This window comes from Echiichthys vipera, assembly GCF_963691815.1.
Source record: "Echiichthys vipera genome assembly, chromosome: 14".
NCBI lineage: Eukaryota > Metazoa > Chordata > Actinopteri > Perciformes > Trachinidae > Echiichthys > Echiichthys vipera.
The window spans coordinates 5,195,178-5,221,196 of record NC_139839.1 but is presented as its reverse complement, the minus strand read 5'-3'; the positions used below and the strand labels follow the sequence as shown (position 1 = coordinate 5,221,196).

The 26,019-nt window shown below is 45.7% G+C and overlaps 4 protein-coding genes across 4 annotated transcripts; 2 read left to right on the top strand and 2 right to left on the bottom strand.

Annotated features, from left to right (window-relative positions):
• Positions 1-2,535: 2,535 nt before the first annotated feature.
• Positions 2,536-3,465, bottom strand: LOC310956840 (olfactory receptor 5B17-like; the record flags this gene model as incomplete). Its single annotated transcript, XM_083927212.1, has 1 exon — positions 2,536-3,465. One exon carries the CDS (start codon positions 3,463-3,465, stop codon positions 2,536-2,538), a length of 930 nt encoding a protein of 309 aa, XP_083783338.1.
• A 5,939-nt stretch (positions 3,466-9,404) lies between these two features.
• On the bottom strand, positions 9,405-10,349 carry LOC310956839 (olfactory receptor 52Z1P-like; the record flags this gene model as incomplete). The annotated part of the gene is made up of 1 exon (XM_083927211.1): positions 9,405-10,349. One exon carries the CDS (start codon positions 10,347-10,349, stop codon positions 9,405-9,407), a length of 945 nt encoding a protein of 314 aa, XP_083783337.1.
• Positions 10,350-17,823: 7,474 nt separating this feature from the next.
• Positions 17,824-18,774, top strand: LOC310956838 (olfactory receptor 52N5-like; the record flags this gene model as incomplete). Its single annotated transcript, XM_083927210.1, has 1 exon — positions 17,824-18,774. The coding sequence occupies one exon, from the start codon at positions 17,824-17,826 to the stop codon at positions 18,772-18,774; it is 951 nt and encodes a 316-aa protein (XP_083783336.1).
• Positions 18,775-22,802: 4,028 nt separating this feature from the next.
• Positions 22,803-23,753, top strand: LOC310956837 (olfactory receptor 52N5-like; the record flags this gene model as incomplete). Its single annotated transcript, XM_083927209.1, has 1 exon — positions 22,803-23,753. One exon carries the CDS (start codon positions 22,803-22,805, stop codon positions 23,751-23,753), a length of 951 nt encoding a protein of 316 aa, XP_083783335.1.
• Positions 23,754-26,019: the final 2,266 nt, after the last annotated feature.

The window sequence follows — 26,019 nt, the reverse complement described above, 5'->3', positions numbered from 1 at the left end:
AATGATCATGTGAACTATGTCGGACTTTCCCCCTCGTCTGTTTTTGAACCAGTTTACCTGTTTAATTTGAAATGACCAAGGGGTGCAGGAAAGGGGGTTGAGGGAAGATGGGGGTCAAAGGGGAGGGATGAGGGATGATGGGGGTCGGACATCGTGGGATGGATACAGGTGAACGAGGTGTGAATGTGAGTAAGGAACCCGGGAGCTCGGCTCAGGGTGGGGTTACGCTGTCATGGTGTGCTGGTCCATTAACCCCAAAAGAGAAAGTGATTTTTAACGGATGGGGTGATAATGGGCTGTACGGATGTAGCTTGGATGACTGTGGATGTAGCTGTGGTAGGCTCAGGGAGACCAGCACCCGAGAATTATGAGGGTGTGTCCTGGAGAATGCTAGCAGGAACAAGGACTGGTGGGAAGGGTCAACGGAGGGGGAAGAGTATCCGGTGCGGAGGGTCCAGATGCAGCGAAATAGGAGGTCGGCTGTCAGGGCTGAGCGTTTTGTAATGAGATGGGGTTCTGATTTTCATAAGCCTTTGATTAACATGTTAACATGCGGATGTGAAATGGAGGGGGCTGGAGCTCCGGTGAGCAGTTTGATGAAAAGGTTGATGTCGCTAAGGTAGACCTGGATGGTGGAAGCTCTTATATTGAGGATTGAGTGGGCGTGGGTAATGGAGCTGGTTATGATACGTTGTCGATGGAAGGGAAGTGTAAGTTGTGTATGTTATGGAGAGATCTGAAGTTGCACCATCTTGTATAATATGATGAAAGGGTTTGGGGGGCGAGGCTGTTGAGGACTGCTTTCTGCGGGACAGCACAGGAGGAAATGAAGGGCGGAGTGGCGGGTACATGTGTGGCATCCGCCCACCAAGGGACAGCAATGGCAGCGACTATGTCCACAGTGAGGGGCCGAGGGCGAGGGCGATGCCATTCACCAGATAAGGACTGGCCAACGCCGCGCAAGATGCTGACAGTGGAGCGAAGGTGGGATAGCGGGGCGCCGATTTGTGGTGTAGTACGGCTGACCATGGATTGAGGAGAGTTGGAGATCATGGCCACGTCACCGAACAGTTCGGAGTCTGACAGGTTAAGGATCAGCTCGTGGTCCATGACAGAGCCGGCATGAAGACAGATACCCAGAAGATACACAGCGTGGAGTGTTCGCTCATGTCAAAACGGGTTTATATATGTTGCACAGGTGATTGTGTTGATGAGATTCAGGTGGTTTGCTTTCTGAGGCATGGGTGGTGGAAGAGGGGTGTGGTCCTGTTCCTGAACCTCAGTTTTAAAAGCTTAATTTAGGCCACACCCACCTTTGTTTACTAGAGGGGCCATCGGAGAACGCTTCAGCCACCAGGAATTGTCGTATTAGTTCCCCCTTTAATCCATTCACCCACATGTTCCTATTACACTTTCGCCCTCACCAACCCAACCAAAGTTCTGTTATTCTGTCCAAATGTTCTGATTCCTTCTATGACCTCAAAAACATCCCTGCTACCAAAGTACAGTTCAGACAAAGTTCAAAGTCTCTCCTCAGATCTAGAATCTAAACCTTTTGATAATCCTCTTATTAGCATGACTCAGAAGTTGGAAGTTCCAGATTTCACATTAAAGTATTTCTAAGTTACAAAAGTTCTCCCTCAAACCCTGAAGGGGTTATTCCTCCGGTGTGTGTTATCGTGGTCGCTACTTGGGACGTTGGGGATAAGGTAAAGCGCTCCCATGCAGCCAGTTTGTCCCGTCAGATCTCCACCCGCAGGTCCTCCAGTGGGGACACTCGTCACACCTGTCACCCCGGGGCGAGCTGCACCCTGGCTCTGCTGCAATAATACTTCTGGTCATCCTTCATGGACAAGGACACAAAGAGTCTGTGGCTCACTCCAGCCTCTTACAACCGCGGCCTTGGTTCCACATCTGGACTGATATAATTATACCGTATAATGCATTCATTCATTATTAACTTTCCGCAATACCAAGGAAATCCTGATATATGAAGCATCATGTGTTTGGTTTCCAGGAAACAGAGATGGCAACAAACACCCATATCACTCTCTGTGGCTCAATAATGTGTAAATATTAAATATGTGTAATATGTAAAACTATTTCCTCCTTTGGTCCTAATGGATAAGAGTCAGAACGGCCACACAAGACTCGACAAAGTTTCCCCTCCAGCAGAACGTTAACCCTTAGTCCTGCAGGTGATCTCAGCTGACTTTACTGTACAATACAATTCAATGATCAAACTGACGCCTGTTTGCTTCTAAAACTTCTATTTATTCAGAAAACTTTGTACAAAATGATATAAACTGAAAGCCAGGTCTTAAACATGTGCAATATTATATGATGTGATACTGAATTGGCATGCATTTACAATTCTTCTGTGAAATGTGATTTACCAACGAATAAATCATTTCAACATGATCTCTGCAGATGAACTGAACTGATATTATCAATATTCCTAAATGTATCCTGTAACATGCAAGTATTTACTGATTTTGTGCAACTTTCTGGCCAAACAGCATCATTTGATTTGAGTCACTTTCGATTGAAAAACAATGTGCGGATCCTCTGCTTGATCTCTTTTATTTGCAGGCCGTAGATAATGGCGTTGAAGGCAGGAAGACACACTTCGCATAGGACGGAAATCACCTTCCTGATGTCGGACATCTGAGGGAACCGGTGCAGGGTGATGATGATGATGGCCGACAGCAGCATGAAGATGTACACGGCCAGGTGGGTGGAGCAGGTCTGCAGCGCTTTGCTGTTCAGAGCCTTGTTCTTACTGCGCAGACACACCAGAGCGATGTTCAGGTAAGTGAGCGTTACGCTGATGATGGAGGCGCCCAGCAAGAGCGCCGTGTAGCCGAGGGCGTAGACGTGATTGAGGACTAGACTTTCACAGGAGAGGTTGAACAATGAGGCGTTGTCGCAGAACGGGTTGGGTATAACCCGCCTGCAGCGTGACAGGCGGAGGCTGAGGCCTATTAGGATCGACACCGTGAATAAAGCCACCATCCACGCCGCCACAGACAGCTTCACCACCATGCTGGGGGTCATGACGGTGGCGTAACGCAGCGGGTTGCAGATGGCCATGTAGCGGTCAAGGGCCATGATCATGAGCACTGTGTGAGAGACGCCGGCATAAATGTGGACACAGAAGGCCTGAAAGGCACAGTCGATGTAATTAATGTACCGCTCTGTGAGGGGTTTGAAAATGTCTCTGAGGACGTGCGGCGTGACGATCGTGGCCCCGAAAATGTCGTTAATACTCATGTTGCAGAAGAGCAGATACATGGGCTGATGGAGGCTCCTGCTCGTCAGGATCATCGTCACCAAAGTGATGTTTGACACCAAAGCAAAGATGTAGATGAGGAGCAAGATGATGAAGCAAGGGACGGTGGACTGGGGGGAGACCTTTAACCCCTCCAGGAGCAGGACCTCTGCATTTAAAGTCTGGTTTTCCATATTTACACGTTTATCTCACACGCACGACGGCTGCGATGCAAACAGGGACGCAAAAGACTGGAAAATGTCAAACATGTTGGATGGAATAATGATTATTGTGACTATTCATTCAATAAAACAGTTCATTTCATTGTGTTGTGTTGTGTAAGTTATTACAAATGCATCTGATCGACTGTGTAAAGATTCAGAAACTGCAACTACATGGAAACTTGGACGATTGGACCCGTGGTCCGGTCTCAATGTACCATGAACCGGTCGATTGGCCGATTATGAAGCACTGGTCACAAAAGGTCACACTCACGTTGACATTAAGAGTATAACGTTATGGAAGTGCTGAGTGTTCCCCTTGTGAGAAAGAACAACATGTCAGTTCACAGCACCATCACATGTAAAATGTAAAGATCGTGTAAGAAGGAAGGGAAATGTGCGTCAGGTGCGTAGAACAGAGATAAAGTCCAGCAGCAGCACGACCGATCTCCAGAGTCACCTGGTGAGACGACACGGGGAAATAAGAACAAGTGTGAAGTTAGTTTTGCCTCGCTGCAGCTCCAATAACACATCACAGAAAAGACACAAGAGACGGGAAAAGGCGTCAGGAGAGGAACCAAAAACACAAACTGTACGTTCAACAGAACATAACAAATATCACAAGATGACATTTAACCCTCCTTTGTCGTCCATTTTCTTCACATGACATGATTATGATAATGATCCTGGAGAGAACTGGATCAGATCGCATCGTTATAGATTCAAATGCATCGTTCCCTGAATCACATCGTATCATGTATCTGGTATAAGTCGTCTCATTATATCATAGTTCTCCTTCACCTGCACATGCATTTTATATCTATTTACTTTTTCTCTTTCACATGTTGAGATTAGTGATGAATTATCAGACGTCACCTGCAAAACATGATTTCCATTCAGTGAAGTTTGCAGATCCTGAAACTGGGAGAGAGAAAAGTTTGAATCAACAACGAACAACAACGTACGTGATGCACTTTGACTGTTGTTGCATGTGTCAGAGGGGAAAGAGACTCATTCAGAGCAACATCTGAACATCAATAACCACATCAATGCAAAGGCTCAGTCACTTCTCCACATGTCTGATATTTCACTGCAGTCTGAACCTGGAAGAGCAAAGGAAGGATACGTTAGTCCGCATGAACGTCTCTGCACGGCTGCGTACGCCTCAGGAGCTGCTCTGTGTTTGGAAGCTTTACCTTGTTACCGTGAAACCACCTCAGCTCCAGACACGTCCTGAAACTGCTGCAGCACCTTTATTGAGTTCATCAGAGGCGTTCAGCTGCAGCGTCGCACGCTCACTGGTCAACTGTCGCTTGGCAACAGTGGCTCAGCCTCACCTGTGTTTCTATGGTGACGACAGGTGTAGTGACATGAAACGAGGCCTTCAAACCATTTAACAGGAGAACTGAGGACTAGTTTGAGTTTAAGTGAAGTTTCTGCTCCATTTGAATGAAATAAAGGAGTTTTTATCAAGTGTTTCAAACTAAAGGTTAAGTTTAGACGACTAAAGGAGACGGTTTAGTTCATGACCTTTCCAACACCCTGACTCTGGTTTCTGTCTCTACCTTGACTGTGAATAAAAGAACGGTTCATGTTTAACAGCAAAACACTTCAAAAATAAAGAGATACAAAAAAACTAAAGACACAAAATGAGCAAATAAAAAAAGGAAACAACTACTGACTAAAGCTACAATGACTGAAAGCCGACTCTTTAAGCCGACGGGTCTCGGCCTAAAAGAGGCTGAAGACGACTGATTTGGACCAAAGTGGTGGTGAGACCGACCTACACTTCCACCAGCCCGTTCTCACGCACGTTTCATAACCGCACTTTGTCATCGTCCAGCGTTCGGCCAGCACTGATTTCCCAGGAACAAAAAAACACATCAATTGATTGATTGACTTTTCAGATTACAGCTGGAGAGAAGTTTAATAAAGTTTGCTGAAATTAAAATTCACATACGGCTCTAAACTGCCCCATTGCGCGCTGGAGGACACCAACAGAACCACATCATCTGCAAAGAGCAGTGATGCAATTCTGAGGTTCCCCAAACCAGACACTCTCCTCCCCTTGGCTGCACCTTAAGATCCTGTCCATGAAAATCACAAACAGAATCGGTGACAAGGGGAAACCCTGATAAAGGCTCAGGAAGAAAGAAAGGCTTTATCAGGGAAAAGTGTGTGTGCTACAAGAACAGTGGATAACAGGAAATAGAGGCCGATAAGATCACATCCTGCCAAGTGAATAACAGGACTATTTATGGGCATGTGATGAGGTTCTGGACACACAAACACACTGGGAGAGCCTGGGAAGTGATGGACAGTAATAGGAGTGTATGAAACCATGGGGCGTGTAAACTTTGTTAACGCACGAACATCAGTATAAAGTGAGAAACTGGAAGGAGACACTTTGGGATTATTGTGAAGGAGATGTAGTGAGAGCTTCTGTCAATGTGTTAATAAAATTCACACTTGATTGCTGAGATGGTCTGCTGACTCCTTTGTAGATCTTTCTATTTTTACAATACATTGTTCTGCAATAAAATGGTGACCCCAACGTGATCGGTTTGGGCCTGCTTGCTTGGGCGGTGGCTGAGTCCAATTATCTTCCATGCAGCCTGTTTTCCTCCAGTGGGGACAGTCATCACACTTGTCAGCCCGAGGAGAGCTGCACCCTGGCTCTGCTGCGATAATACTTCTGGTCATCCTTCATGGACAAGGACACAAAGAGTTTGAGGCTCACTCCGGCCTCTTCCAACCGGGCCTTTGTTCCACAGCTGGACTGATATAATTTTACCGTATAATGCATTCATTCATTATTAACTTTCCCCACCACCAAGGAAATGCTGATATTATGAAGCATCATGTGTTTTCTTTGTTTAGAGGAAATGGAGATGGCAACAAACGCCCATATCATCGTCCGTAGTTCAGCCATTGTTGTAACGGGTGATGTATGGACCCAATTGCAGCACAAAAAAGACAGAACAAATGGAGATAGTTCAACAGTTTATTGAAGCTCAGGCATACAGGCAAACAGTACAACAACACAGTGGCAGGGGGCTTGGTCAAGGCAGGCAGAAGTTCGGTACCAGGAGACGACAGCACAGGCAGACAATCTGATGAGGAGCAGGAACCATATAATCAGGCGAGCAGTCACAAACAGGAACCAGGAGAGAAGAGACTGAAATCTTGGTCAGGGTCAGGGTCAGGGTCAGGGTCAGGAGGCCGTGGTACTAGGAAGTCAGGCAGGAAGTCAGGCAGGAAACTGCGGGAGAGTCTCACATGGCAAAGAACAATCTGGCAGAGGAGTGAGTGTGGAGCTGGTGAATATATACTGGGCTGATTGCATGTGATGAGGGGCAGCTGTGTGCACAGGTGAGTAGAGTGAGACTGATGAGGTGGGCGTGGCTTTTTTTTTTACCTGTTTCCCATCTTAATCCCAGCTACAGTAGTCTGATGTTTTGAAGACTCGTCCATCCTTCCTAAACTCCCCTGTGTGCAGACTCTGTGGCTCATTAATGTGTAAATATTAAATATATTTAATATGTAAAACTATTTCCTCCTTTGGTCCTGATGGATAAGAGTCAGAACTGCCACACAGGGCTCGCCAAAGTTTCCCCTCCAGCCGAACGTTAACCCTTAGTCCTGCAGGTGATCTCAGCTGACATTACTGTCTGTTTTAAAAAACTTCACTGAGGAATGATGCTGTTTATTGATTTATGATTTATTGAAGCATTTTTCCTGTTAAACAATACAACTCATACAATTTAATAATCAAACTGACGCCTGTTTGCTTCTAAAACTTCTATTTATTCAGAAATCTTTGTACAAAATGATATAAACTGAAAGCCAGGTCTTAAACATGTACAATATTATATGATGTGATACTGAATTGGCATGCATTTACAATTCTTCTGTGAAATGTGATTTACCAACGAATAAATCATTTCAACATGATCTCTGCAGATGAACTGAACTGATATTATCAATATTCCTAAATGTGTCCTGTAACATGCAAGTATTTACTGATTTTGTGCAACTTTCTGACCAAACAGCATCTTCTTCTTTCGTGTTTCATCATCAAACGTCCAGCTCAGTAGAATTTAGCCACGTTCTCATCTCAGGTCCCACATCGAAGAGGCCGGCCTCCGAGGGTGGTTTATCCAGGGGACAGGTGGTGATCCTGTGCTCAGCGGTCTGCTCCGGCTCCCCACACTCACACGCTGCTCTGTCCGCCAGGCCCCACTCCCTCATTGATGCTTTGCAGCGCCCGACCCCAGTTCGCAGGCCGTTCAGCAGAGTCCATTGCCGGCATGGCAGGTCCTCTCCTTCAAGACCGCCTCCAGGGTCATGGATGTGACGGTGGGTTCGTGAGGGCCCCGCTGACTCCCACTCCTGCTTCCAGGCTGCCGCCAGCCATGCCTCAGGTCAGGTCCTCAGGGATGGACCTGAGCAGCTCTTGTGCCGCCTTGTTGTACGGGTGGTGGGACTTCAGTCTATGAGGAGGCAGTGCTGTTGGGGTGGTATTGTGCAGGATATGGCAGTTGTGTCTTTGGGCTTTCCTTGCAAGAGCAAGGGCAGCAGCCTCTGGCCAGAGGCCGGCCAGGGCAATTCCCGCTAGTGTTGGCAGATGGGACACAGGGGTAAGTTTCAGGCAGCCAGTTATGGTCCGAAGGGCGGTGTTTATGGCAGTGTCGACTTTCCTGGCGTGTGGGCTTCTGCACCAGGCTGGGGCACATGATTCAGCTGTGGAGAAGACCAGAGCTTGTGCTGATATTCGAAGCACCTTGGCAGTTGCACCCCAGCTAGTACCAGCGAGACGTCGAATAAGTGCGACCCTTGATGACACTTTGGCCGTCACTTCTTCAAGGTGTTGTTTGTCCAGTTCCTGTCTGGCTTCACTGTGGTTCAGGGGGTAAGCTGCTGAAACTGTCTTGCCGCTGCTGAGCTGTAAATGCCACTCACGCATGTAGGCTGCCAGGGGGTCCATGTCCTGGTTTAGGCCGGCCTGCATCTGCTCCCATGTCGGTCGTCTCATCATAATGGCCTGGTCGTCAGCGTAGCCATTTTTCCCGGAGGTTGTCTCCGGTATGTCCTGGATGTAAATGTTGAACAACATCGGTGCGAGGACAGACCCCGAAGGAACACCATTCCTCAGCCTCCTAAGCCTGCTGCATTGACCGTCACCATCTCCATGATGAACTTCACCATGTGCCGGTCGGGAATGATCTTTAATAGCTTTAGGTGGAGTCCACGGTGCTAGATGGTGTTGTAAGCGGCAATGAGATCCAGCAACACTACTCCAGCCTTCTGTTTTTCCTGAAAGCCGTCCTCGATGTCTCGGGTGAGCAGTGTCACCTGGTCAACCGTTGACCCTCCGCGCCGGAAGCCATCTTGTTCCCGTGGGAGTAGGGGGTCCACTATTGGCTCGGTGCAATTATGGATCAGCCTCTCCTTGATTTTGAATGGGACACAGAGCAGTGAGATGGGTCAGTAGGATTTGGGGTCTTCAGCAGGCTTGTTTGGTTTTGGAAGGGCTATGAGTGCAGCACAGCGCCATATCTTCGGGAGCTTGGACCTCAGGAGGCATGCCGAGTAGAATGAGCAGAGCCATGCAGATGTTCTTGCACTCTGGTGAATCACAAACTCAGGGTGGATGTAATCACGGCCTGGTGCCTTCCCTTGTTTGATCTTACTCAAGGCAGTCTGGAGTTCAGCTGTTGTAAGGTTCCCTGACAAGTTGGCGTCCACGCTAGCCGCTCTACACAGGGAGGTCACCTGGTGTGATGTTGTGCAGGCAAAGTTCTTATCAGCATCAGGGACACAGCCGTTCTTAAGGAGCTGGGATGTGATGGCATTTGCTGTTATTGGGAGGTCGATGGTGTTCTGCCGGTCAGCTGGCTGGCCAAACAGCATCATTTCAATTGAGTCACTTTACGGTTGAAGAACAACGCGCCGATCCTCTGCTTGATCTCTTTTATTTGCAGGCCGTAGATAATGGCGTTGAAGGCAGGAAGACACACTTCGCATAGGACGGACACCACCTTCCTGATGTCTGACATCTGAGGGAACCGGTGCAGGGTGATGATGATGATGGCCGACAGCAGCATGAAGATGTACACGGCCAGGTGGGTGGAGCAGGTCTGCAGCGCTTTATTGTTCAGAGCCTTGTTCTTACTGCGCAGACACACCAGAGCGATGTTCAGGTAAGTGAGCGTTACGCTGATGATGGAGGCGCCCAGCCAGAGCACCGTGCTGCCAATGGCGTAGACGTGATTGAAGACTAGATTTTCACAGGAGAGGTTGAACAATGAGGCGTTGTCGCAGAACGGGTTGGGAATAACCCGCCTGCAGCGCGAAAGGCGGTAGCTGAGGCCGAGGAGGATCGACACCATGAAGAAAGTCGCCATCCACGCCGCCACAGACAGCTTCACCACCGTGCTGGGGGTCATGACGGTGGCGTAACGCAGCGGGTTGCAGATGGCCATGTAGCGGTCAAAGGCCATGATCATGAGCACCGTGTGAGAGGTGCCCGCATAGAGGTGGACACAGAAGGCCTGAAAGGCACAGTCGGTGTAATAAATGTACCGCTCTGTGAGGGGTTTGAAAATGTCTCTGAGGACGTGCGGCGTGACGATCGTGGCCCCGAAAATGTCGTTAATACTCATGTTGCAGAAGAGCAGATACATGGGCTGATGGAGGCTCCTGCTCGTCAGGATCATCGTCACCAAAGTGATGTTTGACACCAAAGCAAAGATGTAGATGAGGAGCAAGATGATGAAGCAAGGAACGGTGGACTGGGGGGAGACCTTTAACCCCTCCAGGAGCAGGACCTCTGCATTTAAAGTCTGGTTTTCCATATTTACACGTTTATCTCACACGCACGACGGCTGCGATGCAAACAGGGACGCAAAAGACTGGAAAATGTAAAACATTTTGGATGTTTGGATGGAATAATGATTATTGTGACTATTCATTCAATAAAACAGTTCATTTCATTGTGTTGTGTTGTGTAAGTTATTACAAATGCATCTGATCAACTGTGTAAAGATTCAGAAACTGCAATTACATGGAAACTTGGACGATTGGACCCGTGGTCCGGTCTCAATGTACCATGAACCGGTCGATGGGCAGATTATGAAGAACAGGTCACAAAAGGTCACACTCACGTTGACATTAAGAGTATAACGTTAGAGGAGTGTTGAATGTTCCTCTTATGAGAAAGAACACGTCAGTTCACAGCACCATCACATATAAGACGTAAAGATCGTGTAAGAAGGAAGGGAAACGTGCGTCAGGTCACGACCGATCTCCAGAGTCACCTGGTGAGACGACACGGGGAAATAAGAACAAGTGTGAAGTTAGTTTTCGCTGCAGCTCCAATAACACTTCACAGAAAAGACACAAGAGACGGGAAAAGGCGTCAGGAGAGGAACCAAAAACACAAACTGTACGTTCAACAGAACATTACAAACATCACAACACAACATTTAACTCTCCTGTTCTCCGTGGGGTCACTTTGACCACATCCAACATCTGTAAATACACAGTTAACATCATTTACTTTGCTTCATATTTAATGAATTTTGAACACCTGTTATTGACATGACTGTGTTTTTCCATCGTCCTGAACACAAACGTGTCCCATCGGTGTTCCTTTGGGTCGACAGTCAACTTAAAGCTGCTCATGTCAACAAATTACAATCATGATAATCACATATATTATATTAGAATCACTATAATCCTTATTATTCTCTATTTTACAATTCAAATATTTAGAAATGTTTGAAAGTGTTTGTTTTTCCTGAGGTCAAACTGACCCTGTGTTTAACACGTGCTGCTGTTGATGATGTAAATTACTTCATTCTAAATATAATATAATATAAATAACATTAAATACTATTTACAAATAATATCCTGACTTTAGAACACAGGGAAATATCCCTGATCCACTTTAGATCATCAGAATTTTCAAGGTCACCTTATCCTGCAGGACCTAGAGGATAAGACGTGTTTGCTGCTGAGTTTCATCTAAAATGATATTTAGGTCATCGACAAACACACAGAAAACATTAAAGACATTAAAACCTGAGTAAAGACTTTGATTCTGATCATTCAAATGGGGGTCGGGGGTCAAATGGAGCCCGAGGATAAACGGTGTGAGTCAGATTAGAGGGGAACAGGAGGGTTAAGGCCCTTCAGCGTGCGTTTGACCTGAGATGAAGCGTTCCTGTGTTACGCTGCAGGATCGACGGGTGCGTCGGTCTGAACCCTTTACCTCCAGTTTGATGGGAACAAAGTGAACTCACCGTTCAGAACGAGGTCCGAGGAAATCTGTCAGAGTCGGTTCGATCACTGCAGGAGATGTCTGATGGGAAAGTCAAGAACACAAAGACGTGTTATTCTGAAATGAGACTTTTGTCGTGCGTTTCCTTCACATGACAGGAAGTAAAAGAATAAACAAATCAGTTTAAATGCTGTTGTTTGACTTGATTATGATCATGGAGAGCAGTCTTTCTCAAAGGGGGGTGCTTTGGAGTACTTTGGAGTACTGCAGGGGTACATCAGAGTACATGACTCATGCATGGATCCTAACTCCCCATTTCATACTTAGCATTCCTGTTTTAACTGTGGGAAACAAATGCATCAGGATTTATGGTTGAAACGTAGCAGTAGCAAGTGTTTTTGTATGTTAAAGGCTTTAAAACGTTTTTTCCCCCCTAACAAAACTGTTTATGCATTGTCAGGGGGACATTAGTGTAAAAAGTTTGAGAACCACTGATGCAGAGAACTGGATCAGATCGCATCGTTATAGATTCAAATTCATCGTTCATCACAATCACATCGTATCATGTATCTGGTATAAGTCGTCTCATTATATCATAGTTCTACTTCACCTGCACATGCATTTTATATCTATTTACTTTTTCACTGTTTCTGTTAAAAAAGCTGCAAAGAAAACATTCACACATGAACAATTTGACGTCCCATGGAAAGTCAAAGTGAAACACAGATCTGACTGTGCAGATTTCTCTTTCACATGTTGAGATTAGTGATGAATCATCAGACGACACCTGCAAAAAACGATCTCCATTCAGTGAAGTTTGCAGATCCTGAAACTGTGAGAGAGAAAAGTTTGAATCAACAACGAACAACAACGTACGTGATGCACTTTGACTGTTGTTGCATGTGTCAGAGGGGAAAGAGACTCATTCAGAGCAACATCTGAACCTCAATAACAACATCAATGCAAAGGCTCAGTCACTTCTCCACATGTCTGATATTTCACTGCAGTCTGAACCTGGAAGAGCAAAGGAAGGATACGTTAGTCCGCATGAACGTCTCTGCACGGCTGCGTACGCCTCAGGAGCTGCTCTGTGTTTGGAAGCTTTACCTTGTTACCGTGAAACCACCTCAGCTCCAGACACGTCCTGAAACTGCTGCAGCACCTTTATTGAGTTCATCAGAGGCGTTCAGCTGCAGCGTCGCACGCTCACTGGTCAGCTGTTGCTTGGCAACAGAGGCTCAGCCTCACCTGTGTTTCTATGGTGACGACAGGTGTAGTGACATGAAACGAGGCCTTCAAACCATTTAACAGGAGAACTGAGGACTAGTTTGAGTTTAAGTGAAGTTTCTGCTCCATTTGAATGAAATAAAGGAGTTTTTATCAAGTGTTTCAAACTAAAGGAGACCGTTAAGTTTAGACGTCTAAAGGAGACCGTTAAGACTAAAGGAGATTTTAGATGCACCCTCTGGGGCACCTGGACACATCATCAGTGTCCAGGTGCACTAGTTTCGGGTCTTTAAACAATCACACCCCCTCCAGTCCGGATCCAGTCCCAGCTTGTGTCCAGGTAGCGCTCCTGCCCTACCTGCCCAGCCTCTCCCTCCTGATCCACAGCCACCTTGATGCCACTCCTGCAGCATCAGGGGCCGAGGTGATGGCCCTTCGCTGGCCCCAGTGAGGCCCTGCAGAGGGGTCGGCCCACAAACCCTCCACATCCCACTTCCATAGGTTGACATATGGTCTCTGACCTTTCCAACACCCTGACTCTGCTTTCTGTCTCCACCGTGACTGTGAATAAAAGAACGGTCCATGTTTAACAGCAAAACACTTTAAAAATAAAGAGATACAAAATGACTAAAGGGACAAAATGAGCAAATAAAAAAAAGGAAACAACTACTGACTAAAGTTACAAAGACTCAAAGTTGACTCTTTGCGTCGGCGGGGCTCTTTAAGCCGACGGGTCTCGGCCTAAAAGAGGCTGAAGACGACTGATTTGGACCAAAGTGGTGGTGAGAGCGACCTACACCTCCACCAGCCCGTTCTCACGCACGTTTAATAACCGCACATTGTCATCGTCCAGCGTTTGGCCAGCACTGATTTCCCAGGACCAAAAAGACACGGCTGCACACGGCACTGAAGGTGAGGGGCCTCGACGGACCAGACTCGGGCAGCATAGGCTCTGGGGACGTGGAGCGTCACCTCTCTGTGGGGGAAGGAGCCGGAGCTCGTGCGGGAGGTGGAGCTACAGTTAGATCTGGGGAATGAGTCCTGACCCCAAGTGAAGGAGTTCAAGGACCTCGGGATCTTGTTCACGAGTGAGGGGACGATGGAGCGTGAGTTTGGCCGGAGAATCGGAGCAGCGGGGGCGGAGCTGCAGTCGCTCTACCGCACCGTTGTGATGAACAGAGAGCTGAGGAAGACAAAGCTCTGGATCTACCCTCAGTCCTGGTTCCTACCCTCACCTGTGGTCATGAAAGCTGGGTCAGGACCCAAAGAACCAGGTCCAGGTCCAAGCGTGTGAAATGTGTTTCCTCAGGAGGGGGGCTGGAGTCTCCCTTAGAGAGAGGGGGAGAAGTTCAGCATCCGTGAGGAACTCGGAGTAGAGCTGCTGCTCCTTTGCGTTGAAAGGAGCCAGTTGAGGTGGTTCAGGATCATCTAGTAAGGATGAACCCTGGGCGCCTCCCTAGGGAGGTGTTCCAGGCACGTCCAGCTGGGAGGAGGCCTCGGGGAAGACCCAGGACCAGGTGGAGAGATTAGATCTCCACACTGGCCTGGGAACGCCTCAGGATCCCCCAGTTAGAGCTGGTTAATGTGGCCCGGGAAAGGGAAGTTTGGGGTCCCCTGCTGGAGCTGCTGCCCCCGAGACCTGATCCAGGATCAGAGGCTGAAGATGAGAGATGAAAAAATAAATCAATGGATCGTTGACTTCAGCTGGAGAGAAGTTGAATAAAGTTTGCTGAGAGGAGTCTGTAGGGCATCGAGAAGGCTTGAACGCTCCTGATTGGACGACCAGTGAGAGTATAAAGAGTGTGTGTGAGTCGACCTTTGGTCTGACTGGAGGAGGTTCACGTCAACAGAGGTAAACCTGACACACACTCATGCACTCACACACTGTTTTCCACTGTGCACCAAATCTCAAACGTCCTGTTTTGTTTTCTGACTAAAGAACAACAGCAGAGAAACGTTGATGACTTTAAAACATTCAGATGAAACAGAACGACAGGAAACGTGAGTCTGTCAGAGGTTTTACTGCAGATGTGAGTGTTTTATAAAGTTACAGTGATGAATGAAGCAGCTTTTGTTGAACGTTCAGTGAAAACAGTGCAGATCAGTTCTGTTTGGCTGCAAAGGTAAAGAACAGTGAACTCACCGGAGGGTTGAGGGTTTGATCTTTCATTGTTTTCATCGCAGCGGCTCAACAACCGCACACGCTTTGTGCACGAACACTGGATATTGTTGATGTAGAAGAACATTGTTGCTGCAGTTTGTCGTGTTTTGACTGAACGACGTTGGTTCAGAAATGTAAAAATATAAAAACTAAAGTTCAAAAGTGACCTGAACTCCATCAGGTGCAGATGTTTGACTCTAAGACTTTGATTATGAAGCTGTAGAAAGAGTTTAAATCAGAGTTTATCTGATGGATGGATAGATGGATGGATGGATAGATAGATAGATACATGGATAGATGGATAGATAGATAGATGGATGGATGGATAGATGGATGTATAGATAGATGGATAAATAGATAGTTAGATGGATAGACAGACAGACGGACGGACGGATGGATAGATAGATGTATAGATGTATAGATAAATGGATAGATGGATAGATAGATGAATAGATAGATGGATGGATGGATGGATGGATGTATAGATGAATAGATAGATGGATAGATAGATAGATAGATAGATAGATAGATAGATAGATAGATAGATAGATAGATAGATAGATAGATAGATAGATAGATAGATAGATAGATAGATAGATAGATAGATAGATAGATAGATGATGGATGGATGGATGGATGGATGGATGGATGGATGGATAGAATGAGGTCGTCGTAGCAGCGTTACAAAACAATCAGAAATATAAAATATAAACTACAGTAAAAAGTAAATTATCGCAGAAAAACACTGTATTAAAATAAACTGAGTGGATTTTAAGCTGCAGGAGAGAGAAAAGTGCTTTTCAGTGACGAGAGTCTGAGTTTAAACTGGTGAAATAAGTCTCTCACATTAAAGCGAACACATCTGTAATCTTTCACATTTAATATAATAAATAATCTTTTTAAACTGCTGCTGTTAAATCAAACTAACATCATGTTGTTTATATTTCTGTGAAACCTTCAGACTAAACTCACAGTGATGATCTTATAAAACACGTCAGACGTCTTATTTTAATATAAATTAGTCTGAAATCAATGTTTTAGTTTGGTTTATTATGGTTGAGTGCTGTGAATCATGTTCATGTGCATATTTAACAGTATTTATGTTTTATTTAATGTGTGAAGAAATAAATTAAGAAGCAGGAAATCTAATCCAACAAGTGTTAATTTAATGTTATTGTGGTTTATTTTGGTGAACAAGAACCTTTGTTATAAATGTTTAATTATAAACAGGTGTTTTTTTAATGAGAAATTAAAATGATTTTGTTTTATTCTGATAAAATTAAAGCTGATAAATGATGATAATTCAAAGCTAAACTGATTTCACTGTTCACTTTAACGTCTGTTTGCGATCCACAAATAAAAATATTAAGTATTTAAAACATTAACACGTCTGATTTAACAGATTATGTCAAAGGATTTAATTTAAACTTCAGTCTAAAGCTTCATCAAATCTCAGGTTTGTGTTTTTAATGAACTTTTCAAGAGAACGTTGTTTGTTTTTGTCGCGTTCACAATAAAGATCTTAAAAAGATTAAATCAGCATTTTTTAAGAAGAAGAAGAATTACTTTATTCCTCCCACACACACACACGCACACACACGCACACACACACACACACACACACACACACACACACACACACACACACACACACACACACGCACTTAAGGAGAGATGTTAGAGCGAGTGCCAGTGACCGGCGCCCCGAGCAGTTGGGGGTTCAGTGCCTTGCTCAACAGCACCTCTGCAGTGCCCAGGAGATGAACTGGCACCTCTCCAGCCACCAGTCCACGCTCCATTCATGGTGCACACAGGGACTTGAACCAGGGACCCTACGGTTCCCAGCCAAGTGACCTATGGACCGAGCTGCCGCCCCAAACTCTCCGTGTTATTTCTGTTATCGACTTATTTTAAATGTTTAAATGTCGTCATCAGTATCAACCCGCAGCTGCACATCATGCTAACGTTGTGCGTAACCAGGGCGACTGGTAAGTGATTAACTATTAAAGGTTGAATATGGAGAATGAGCAGGACACCGCCAGCAAGAGGGTTCCTGGTTTGAATCCCTGCTGGGGCCCTTCTGTGTGGAGTCTGCATGTTGTCCCGTGTCTGCGTGGGTTTGCTCCGGATTCCTCCCACAGTCCAAAGACGTGCAGGGGTTTGGGTCATTGATGACTCTAAGGGCGCTTTCCCACTGTCCATCCGTGCCGTGCCCACGGACTTTTCATTATTCATTATTTTCTGCTCGTCAGGAACTCACACGGATGTTTAACTAGAGGCCGGGCCAGAGTCACTGTGCCGTATACGTTTTAGACATTATTCAGGGGAAATACCTTTCTGTACATGGCAGTGGAGTGAAACAGGCTTCGAGTGGAGATAGAATCAAGTCCGTCCTGTCAAAGGCGTGCGTGTAGGTATGTGCGCTTATAGGACACTTTCCTGGGTGCACCTAAAGAAGGGGCCTCACTCAAGGATGTAAGTGGGTGCTATTGAGGGTGAAGGTGTTTGTGTGTTTAGGTGGAAGTGTTTGTAGGTACATGTATCTATCTATCTATGTACGCAGCCTATGCAGAGTAAGGCTTGCCACCCCTCCCAAACTATATTTTATTATTTAACGGGATACTTTGCAATAATTATGCATTTTTCTTCCCCCTGCAGTATGAACAACGCAACCCTCGACCTGGATATTCTACAGCTTGAAGGGTTGAAGGTCGGCCCCCAGTCCGCCGTTCCCGCCTTCATCCTCCTCCTCATCATCTACATCTTCATCATGGTGTCCAACGTCGGCCTGGTGGTCCTGATCTTTATGGAGCAGAGCCTCCACCAGCCCATGTACCTGCTCGTCTGCAACATGAGTATTAACGATGCGTTCGGGGCGACGACAGTCATCCCTCGGATGCTCAGTGAAGTTTTCATTCCACGTGCAGAGCGCTACGTCCGCTACATGGACTGTGTCGTTCAGGCCTTCTGTGCTCACTTTCATGGAGGCACCTCTCACACGGTGCTCATGATCATGGCCTTCGATCGCTACGTGGCCATCTGCAACCCCCTGCGATACGCCACCATCATGACCACCAGGATGGTGGTGAAGCTGTCCGTGTCAGCGTGGGCGGTGGCTTTCCTCTTGATTGCAGTCAGTGTCGGCCTCAGCGTCCGCCTGTCACGCTGCAGACGAGTTGTACTCAACCCGTTCTGTGACAACGCCTCCTTGTTCAAACTGTCCTGTGAAAACGTTATTATCAACCACATCTACGGCCTCATCAGCGCCATGGGCACGATGGCCGTGTCCATGTGCAGCGTGACACTCACCTACCTGAGGATCGCCATTGTGTGTTTGAGTAGTAAGAACAAGTCGCTGAACAGTAAAGCGCTGCAGACCTGCGCCACCCACCTGGCCGTGTACATCATCCTGCTGCTGTCAGGCTGCATCATCATCACCCTCCATCGCTTCCCTCACTTATCCGATGAAAGGAAGATGGCGTCCATCTTGTTCCACGTGATTCCACCTTCCATGAACGCCATTATTTACGGACTGCAAATCAAAGCCATCAGAGAAAAGATCATAATCTTGTTTACCAAGAATAAAAAGTCTGTGTCAGCGGTGAAATGACAAAAACAAACCAAAGGACATGTCAATGAAATACTTACAAATGTGAATTCCACTATGTGTAGAAGTTGTGACAGATTGACGCTGCGGTCCACAGAGGAGCTTTAGTTTTTTGTTTGTTTGTTTGTTTGTTTGTTTGTCTCTCAGCAGAATAAAACAAAGATTACTGGCCCAGCTTTCATGAGCTTCCTGGAAGTGTGTGGCATGAGCCAAGGAGGAATATGGATATACAAGATATACAACTTCATTTTCACTGTTAAATATCATGATCATCGGGCTTGGCCTTGGCCAGACCATCTTCATTCTCTGTCCGTACTATAATCTACAAAAAGGAATTCTCTCTAATCCGCATGTTTATTACTGTAGAAATGACGGCACAAATGAGGAAATCAGGTGAGGTAGTATAAGAGCCCCAAAATCTGCATCAGAAGAAGGGTCGGGTGGTGGATGGGTCCCAAAGCAAAGGACGTTCACCTGGAGGATCAGTGTTCATGTCCTGGAAGAACTAAGACAAACTACAACCTTCATTTCTAATCTTGACCAAAGTCATTTTATTGTCTAAACTTATCAGCACCTGCATCACTGCTCATCCTGACTAATTCACATATGGCTCTAAACTGCCCCATTGCGTGCTGGAGGACACAGTGTGATGAAACCAACAGAACCACATCATCTGCAAAGAGCAGTGATGCAATTCTGAGGTTCCCCAAACCAGACACTCTCCTCCCCTTGGCTGCACCTTAAGATCCTGTCCATGAAAATCACAAACAGAATCAGTGACAAGGGGAAACCCTGACAGAGGCCAACAACCACTGGTAATGCATTTGACTTCATGCCACGTATACGGACACAGCTCTAACTCTGGTGACATAAGGACCAGATGGCTCACAGCAATGACCCTGGTACCCAATATTCCCACGGGCATGACCCTAAACATTCTCCAAGTCGGCTTGGATCCCGTTTCAAACACCCTGGAGTAAACCTCACCAGAGAGGCTGAGCAATGTGATACCCCTAATCTCCCTTGTTTAAAAACTGTTGTGGAAATGTATTTCTTCAATAAAGATCAACAAACAGGATCAGCTTTTTCTCCGTGGTTTATTTTGACAAAGTATTTTTTTCCTCTGCAGACAAAAAACACGTTCACCCCTGCTTCCTCACAAAGATCAGAGTTTAGCAGGAATGACCCCGAGCCCACTGGTGCTCCGCCTTTTAGAGGAGGAGACCCCCCCATCCAGACAGACAGGGTCAGAAGGTCACAGACCGGGTCACAAGGTCACAGACAGAACGAGCTAAGCCTTGGTTGGGTGACGTCTTTAGACCAAACAAAACATGCCTTAGACATTACAACCCCCTCTGAACTTCTCCCATCACAAGGTCTCTAAAACAGGGTCCACACAGGCTAAGGTCTCTAACACAGGGTCCACACAGGCCAAGGTCTCTAAAACAGGGTCCACACAGGCCAAGGTCTCTAAAACAGGGTCCACACAGGCCAAGGTCTCTAAAACAGGGTCCACACAGGCCAAGGTCTCTAAAACAGGGTCCACACAGACCAAGGTCTCTAACACAGGGTCCACACAGGCCAAGGTCTCTAACACAGGGTCCACACAGGCCAAGGTCTCTAAAACAGGGTCCACATGCAGAAATATGCCATTATACCATCATGAGGCAGTTATTTGCGTTATCCACTAAGAAGGTGAGACAAAGGAGACACTGAACTGCGTCTCATTGAATAATTTGGGTGTGAAGACGTCAGAGCCCTGAGGGCCACCAGTGGTGGTTTGGCTTATCAGGCACCGAGGTGGTTGTGAGCGTCATTGCAGCTGATTCATCGTATTAAAAGTGTGTGTGAGTCGACCTTTGGTCTGACTGAAGGAGGTTCACGTCGACAGAGGTAAACCTGACACACACTCATGCATCACGCACTGTTTTCCACTGTGCACCAAATCTCAAACGTCCTGTTTGTTCTCTGACTAAAGAACAACAGCAGAGAAACGTTGATGACTTTAAAACATTCAGATGAAACAGAACGACAGGAAACGTGAGTCTGTCAGAGGTTTTACTGCAGATGTGAGTGTTTTATAAAGTTACAGTGATAAATGAAGCAGCTTTTGTTGAACGTTCAGTGAAAACAGTGCAGATCAGTTCTGTTTGGCTGCAAAGGTAAAGAACAGTGAACTCACCGGAGGGTTGAGGGTTTGATTTTTCATTGTTTTCATCGCAGCGGCTCAACAACCGCACACGCTCTGTGCACGAACACTGGATATTGTTGATGTAGTGGAACATTGGTGTTAGTTTAGACTCATTGTCTTAACCCTCCTGTTCTCCTAAGGGTCAATTTGACCCCATTTAATGTTTAACATCTCTAAATAACGACGTCTTTCTTTGTTTTTTTGCTTTATATTTACGACTTTTCCTCATTTTATGGGGACGACTCATAAAAAACCTAAAATTATCATGATTATATATATTTTTTATTGTTCTTATCGTACAAGTAGTTGTCTCATCGGTGTTCCTTTGGGTCAGTTTGATAATCTGGATGATTTAATCATTATTATTATTGTTTATTTTACAATTCAAATAATATATGAGGTCAAATTCATGCTGCTGTCCTTGATAACGGACGTTACTTTCATTCCAGATGTTACAAATAACACAAAATAGCACTTAAACACAATACAGGAGGGTTAATTTAAATGAGTCTTAACAGTTACAAGTTATTTGAACTGTGTGTGTTGTAGTTTTTGGGATACGCTCTTTTGTATTAGCGTGTGTGAAGGCGGTTTTGTGGCATCACGCGTAAAACTTGCGGACAGAAGCTTTCTGCTGCAAAAAGAACGAATTTTATTCTGTATGATTTTATAAACCATCATGTAAACAGCATTTTAGAAAAGGACAATAATATTCTGATGATGACGTTAATGATAATAATGTTTAAACTAATGGCGCCAGTGTTTCTTTCCTACGATGGCGTATATGGACCCGGGGGAAGGGCGTGATATTTGGAGAAAAGAGGAGATTTATTAGATTCAAAGTCAGAAATCAGTGTTTTGTTTTACTCTCCCTGTTGAAACCACATCGCATCGAGAACAGGAGGGTTAAATCAGTGTTTAGTTTGGTTTATTATGGTTGAGTGCTGTGAATCATGTTCATGTGCATATTTAACAGTATTTATGTTTTATTTAATGTGTAATGAAATAAATATAGAAGCAGGAAATCTAATCCAACAAGGATGAGAAACACAAGTGTTTATTTCAATGTTATGTTGTTTATTTTAGTGCAACTTCTGCATTTTTTCACACTTACACAACATCTCAAAGTTTAAAAACCTTTATTATAAATGTATTTTGATCGTTCAGTGCAGATGAATTATCGACTTCTCGTGATGAATTAATTTATTGTGCTTTATTCTGATATAAAATTACAGCTGTGAATGATCTGATTTCACTGTTCACCAAAGAAACACAGAGTAGGAAGTGTTTAATACATTAACACGTCTAATTTAACGGCCTATATCGAATAACGAATACCAGAAACATTAAAGGAATCTCAAGATATAGTTGTTGGTATTAATGTTATTTATGTTATTTATTTGGTGTTTTTAAGGACGGAAAATGGTCGTTATCAGAATTAAACGTAAGAAGATGGTAATTACTGGTAAACTGTATGGGCTGTAAAAACTTCACATCATGGTAACGTTGTAAATAACACTGGGTGACTGGAAGTGATGCAGTTATAGCGTTATTAATCCTGTCAGTCAGGTGGTTTACTGAAAAAATAACGTGATCAACAGTATCTTAAATCTTGAATAAAATATTCTTATACAGTAAATTATATGTTTTATATATATGATCTTTCATCAGACAGTGTCGTGTCCTCACATGTACACACCAGGAACTGCAGCTTCCTCTATTACTTCAGCAGCTTTGTGTTTAGTTCTGCTTCCTCTGTTAAGTTTATAAATATAGTTTTTAGTTTTGCTGCTTAACGGGATACTCTGCAATAATTATGCATTTGTCTTCCCCCTGCAGTATGAACAACGAAACTTCCAAAATGGATATTCTACAAATTGAGGGGTTGAAGGTCGGCCCCCAGTCCTCCGTTCCCGCCTTCATCTTCCTCTTCCTTGTCTACATCTTCATCATGGTGTCCAACATCGGCCTGGTGGTGCTGATCTTTATGGAGCAGAGCCTCCACCAGCCCATGTACCTGCTCGTCTGCAACATGAGTATTAACGATGTGTTCGGGGCGACGGCAGTCATCCCTCGCATGCTCAGTGAAGTTTTTACTCCCATGACACAGCGGTACATTCACTATTATGAGTGTGTCGTTCAGGCCTTCTGTGCTCACTTTCATGCAGGACTCTCTCACAATGTGCTCATTATCATGGCCTTCGATCGCTACGTGGCCATCTGCAACCCTTTACGATACGCCACCATCATGACCCACAGGATGGTGGTGAAGCTGTCGTTGTGGGCCTGGGGGGTAGCGTTCTTTTTGATTGTTATCCTCATGAGCCTCAGCGTCCGCCTGTCGCGCTGCAGGCGCAGCGTAAACAACCCGTACTGCGACAACGCCTCCTTGTTAAAGCTGTCATGTGAGAACATCCTCATTAACCACATCTACGGCCTCGGCACTGCAATGGCCACGATGGCCGTGTCCATGTGCAGCGTGATGCTCACCTACCTGAGGATCGCCATAGTCTGTTTGAGGAGTAAGAACAAGTCGCTGAACAGTAAAGCGCTGCAGACCTGCGCTACCCACCTGGCCGTGTACGTCATCCTGTTGTTTTCAGGCTTCATCATCATCATCCTCCATCGTTTCCAGGACTTATCAGATGATAGGAAGCTGTTGTCCATCTTGTTCCACGTGATACCACCTTCCGTTAACGCTGTGATCTACGGACTGCAAATCAAAGCAGTCAGACAAAAGATTATTATCATGTTTACCAGGAATAAAAAGTCTGTGTCAGAGGTGAAATGACTAAAATCAAACTAAAGGACATGTCAATGAAAACAAATGTAAATTCCACTATGTGTAGAATTTGTGATTCCTGAATTTTGGGCGACCTGGTGGGAGGATACGGATTGACACCGTGGTCCAAAGAGGTGGTTTTGTTTTTTGTTGATTTGTTGTTTGTCTCTCTAGGTCTGAAGAAGGATCGGGGTGGTGGATGGGTCCCAAAGCAAAGGACTTTCACCTGGAGGATCAGTGTTCATGTCCCGGAAGAACTAAGACAAACTACAACCTTCATTACTGATCTTGACCAAAGTAATTTTATTGTCTAAACTTACCAACACCTGCATCACTGCTCATCCTGACTAATTCTAAACTAAACAGAACCACATCATCTGCAAAGAGCAGAGATGCAATTCTGAGGTTCCCCAAACCAGACACTCTCCTCCCCTTGGCTGCACCTTAAGATCCTGTCCATGAAAATCACAAACAGAATCGATGACAAGGGGAAACCCTGACAGAGGCCAACAACCACTGATAACGCATTTGACTTCATGCCATGTATACGGACACAGCTCTAACTCTGGTTACAAAAGGACCAGATGGCTCACAGCAATGACCCTGGTACCCAATATTCCCACGGGCATAACCGTAAACATTCTCAAAGTCGGCTGGGACCTCCTTTCAAACACCCTGGAGTAAACCTCACCAGAGAGGCTGAGCAATGTGATACCCCGATAAGTTGAACACACTCTCCAGTCTCCCTTATTCAAAAAGGGAACCACCCCAGTCTGCCACCTCACGGGTACTGTCCCTAACCTCTAAGAAACACTCAAGAGGCATGCCAGCAATGTCCAATGCCTTCAGCATCTCCGGGCGAATCTCATCCAGCCCTGGTGCCCGGCCACAGAGGAGGTTTCTGAATACCTCAGTGACCTATGACAGGGTATGCACAAGTCTTACCCTCAGCCTTGAATCTGCTTCAACACAATGTGTTGGTTACATTCAGGAGTTCTTCAAAGTGCTCTTTCCACCACTCAACAATATCACCCGACTGGATCTGCTACAGCCTGAGCCAAGCCCAGCTTTACCTTTCTCAGTCCTCTTACAGGTTGCCAGAACTTCCTTGAGGCCAAATGAAAGTCCTTCTCCATTGGCTTGCAGAACTTCTTCCACACCCAGGTTTTTTCTCCGCCAACTATTGCAGCCAACCTGCACCTGTCTGCTGCTTCAGGGCAAACGAGGCCCAGAATGCCTTCTTTCTGCAGCTTGATGGCTTCCTTCATGACTTCTTTCACCAGGGGGTTCTTAGGGCGCGCTCACACTGTCCGTCCATACCGTGCCCCGTGCTTTAGGGTCCTTGTCTCCCCACTCCCTCTCCCCCCGTGGGCCAGGCCCGTTTGTACTCACACTACCTGGGCCCGGGCGAATGCTTCTTGCTGCCTATACGTCATCATGCCGTAACATGTCACGCGCATTGATGACGTCATGGCGATGCGTGGCTTTGTTTCCAGATCTTTCCGTAGACCTCGGAGTTTTTGTGCGTCTTGTCGACTGTTTTTGAATATTTTCATCGACCAAATCTGCAGTAAACACTCCACATCACACCAACGTGAACCTTTCGCCGCCATTGTTTTAAATGTCCGCGCATGGTCCCTCCTTCTTTTTTCTATGTCCCAACAGGCGCACAGGAAATGACCTCAGAGCCGCCATAGATCTCGTGCTCGTACATGTGCAAACGTGCTTTACAAAAGCCAACCTCTCCCAAAAAGACTGTGGACGGCAAGCATACCGCGCCGAGACACGGTACTGTTGCACTCACACTGGTCAAAGAAACTAGACTTTACCTGTGAAACACGCTTGGGCCCGGTACGTATGGACAGTGTGAGTGTGCCCTTAGTTTGCCCCAACAACATGGAAATGGTGACCTTCTGACTGCAACCCCCAGCAGCCGTCTCCACAATGGAGGTTTGGACATGACCTCTCAAGCCTTTTCTCTGGCATGTCGATGGATATCCCTCCCTTCCTCTTTCCATTAAACCCCTTTACTACTGGAAACAACAACAATGCTGGCAGCCTACATGTAGCTAGTCCGTATTCAGTTCAGTTCATTTTCCTTCTTCTAACTATGACGGCACCTTGCTCCAGTGACTGTGACTTGACCAATGTGAGTTACGATTTTTTCCACTTCTCACAAGCTTCTGGGATAACAGTTTAGAGTTTCACCACACAGCCCAAGATGATTGTTATTGGATTGAACAAACGCAAACAAGCCAGAGAATTCCCCCTTATC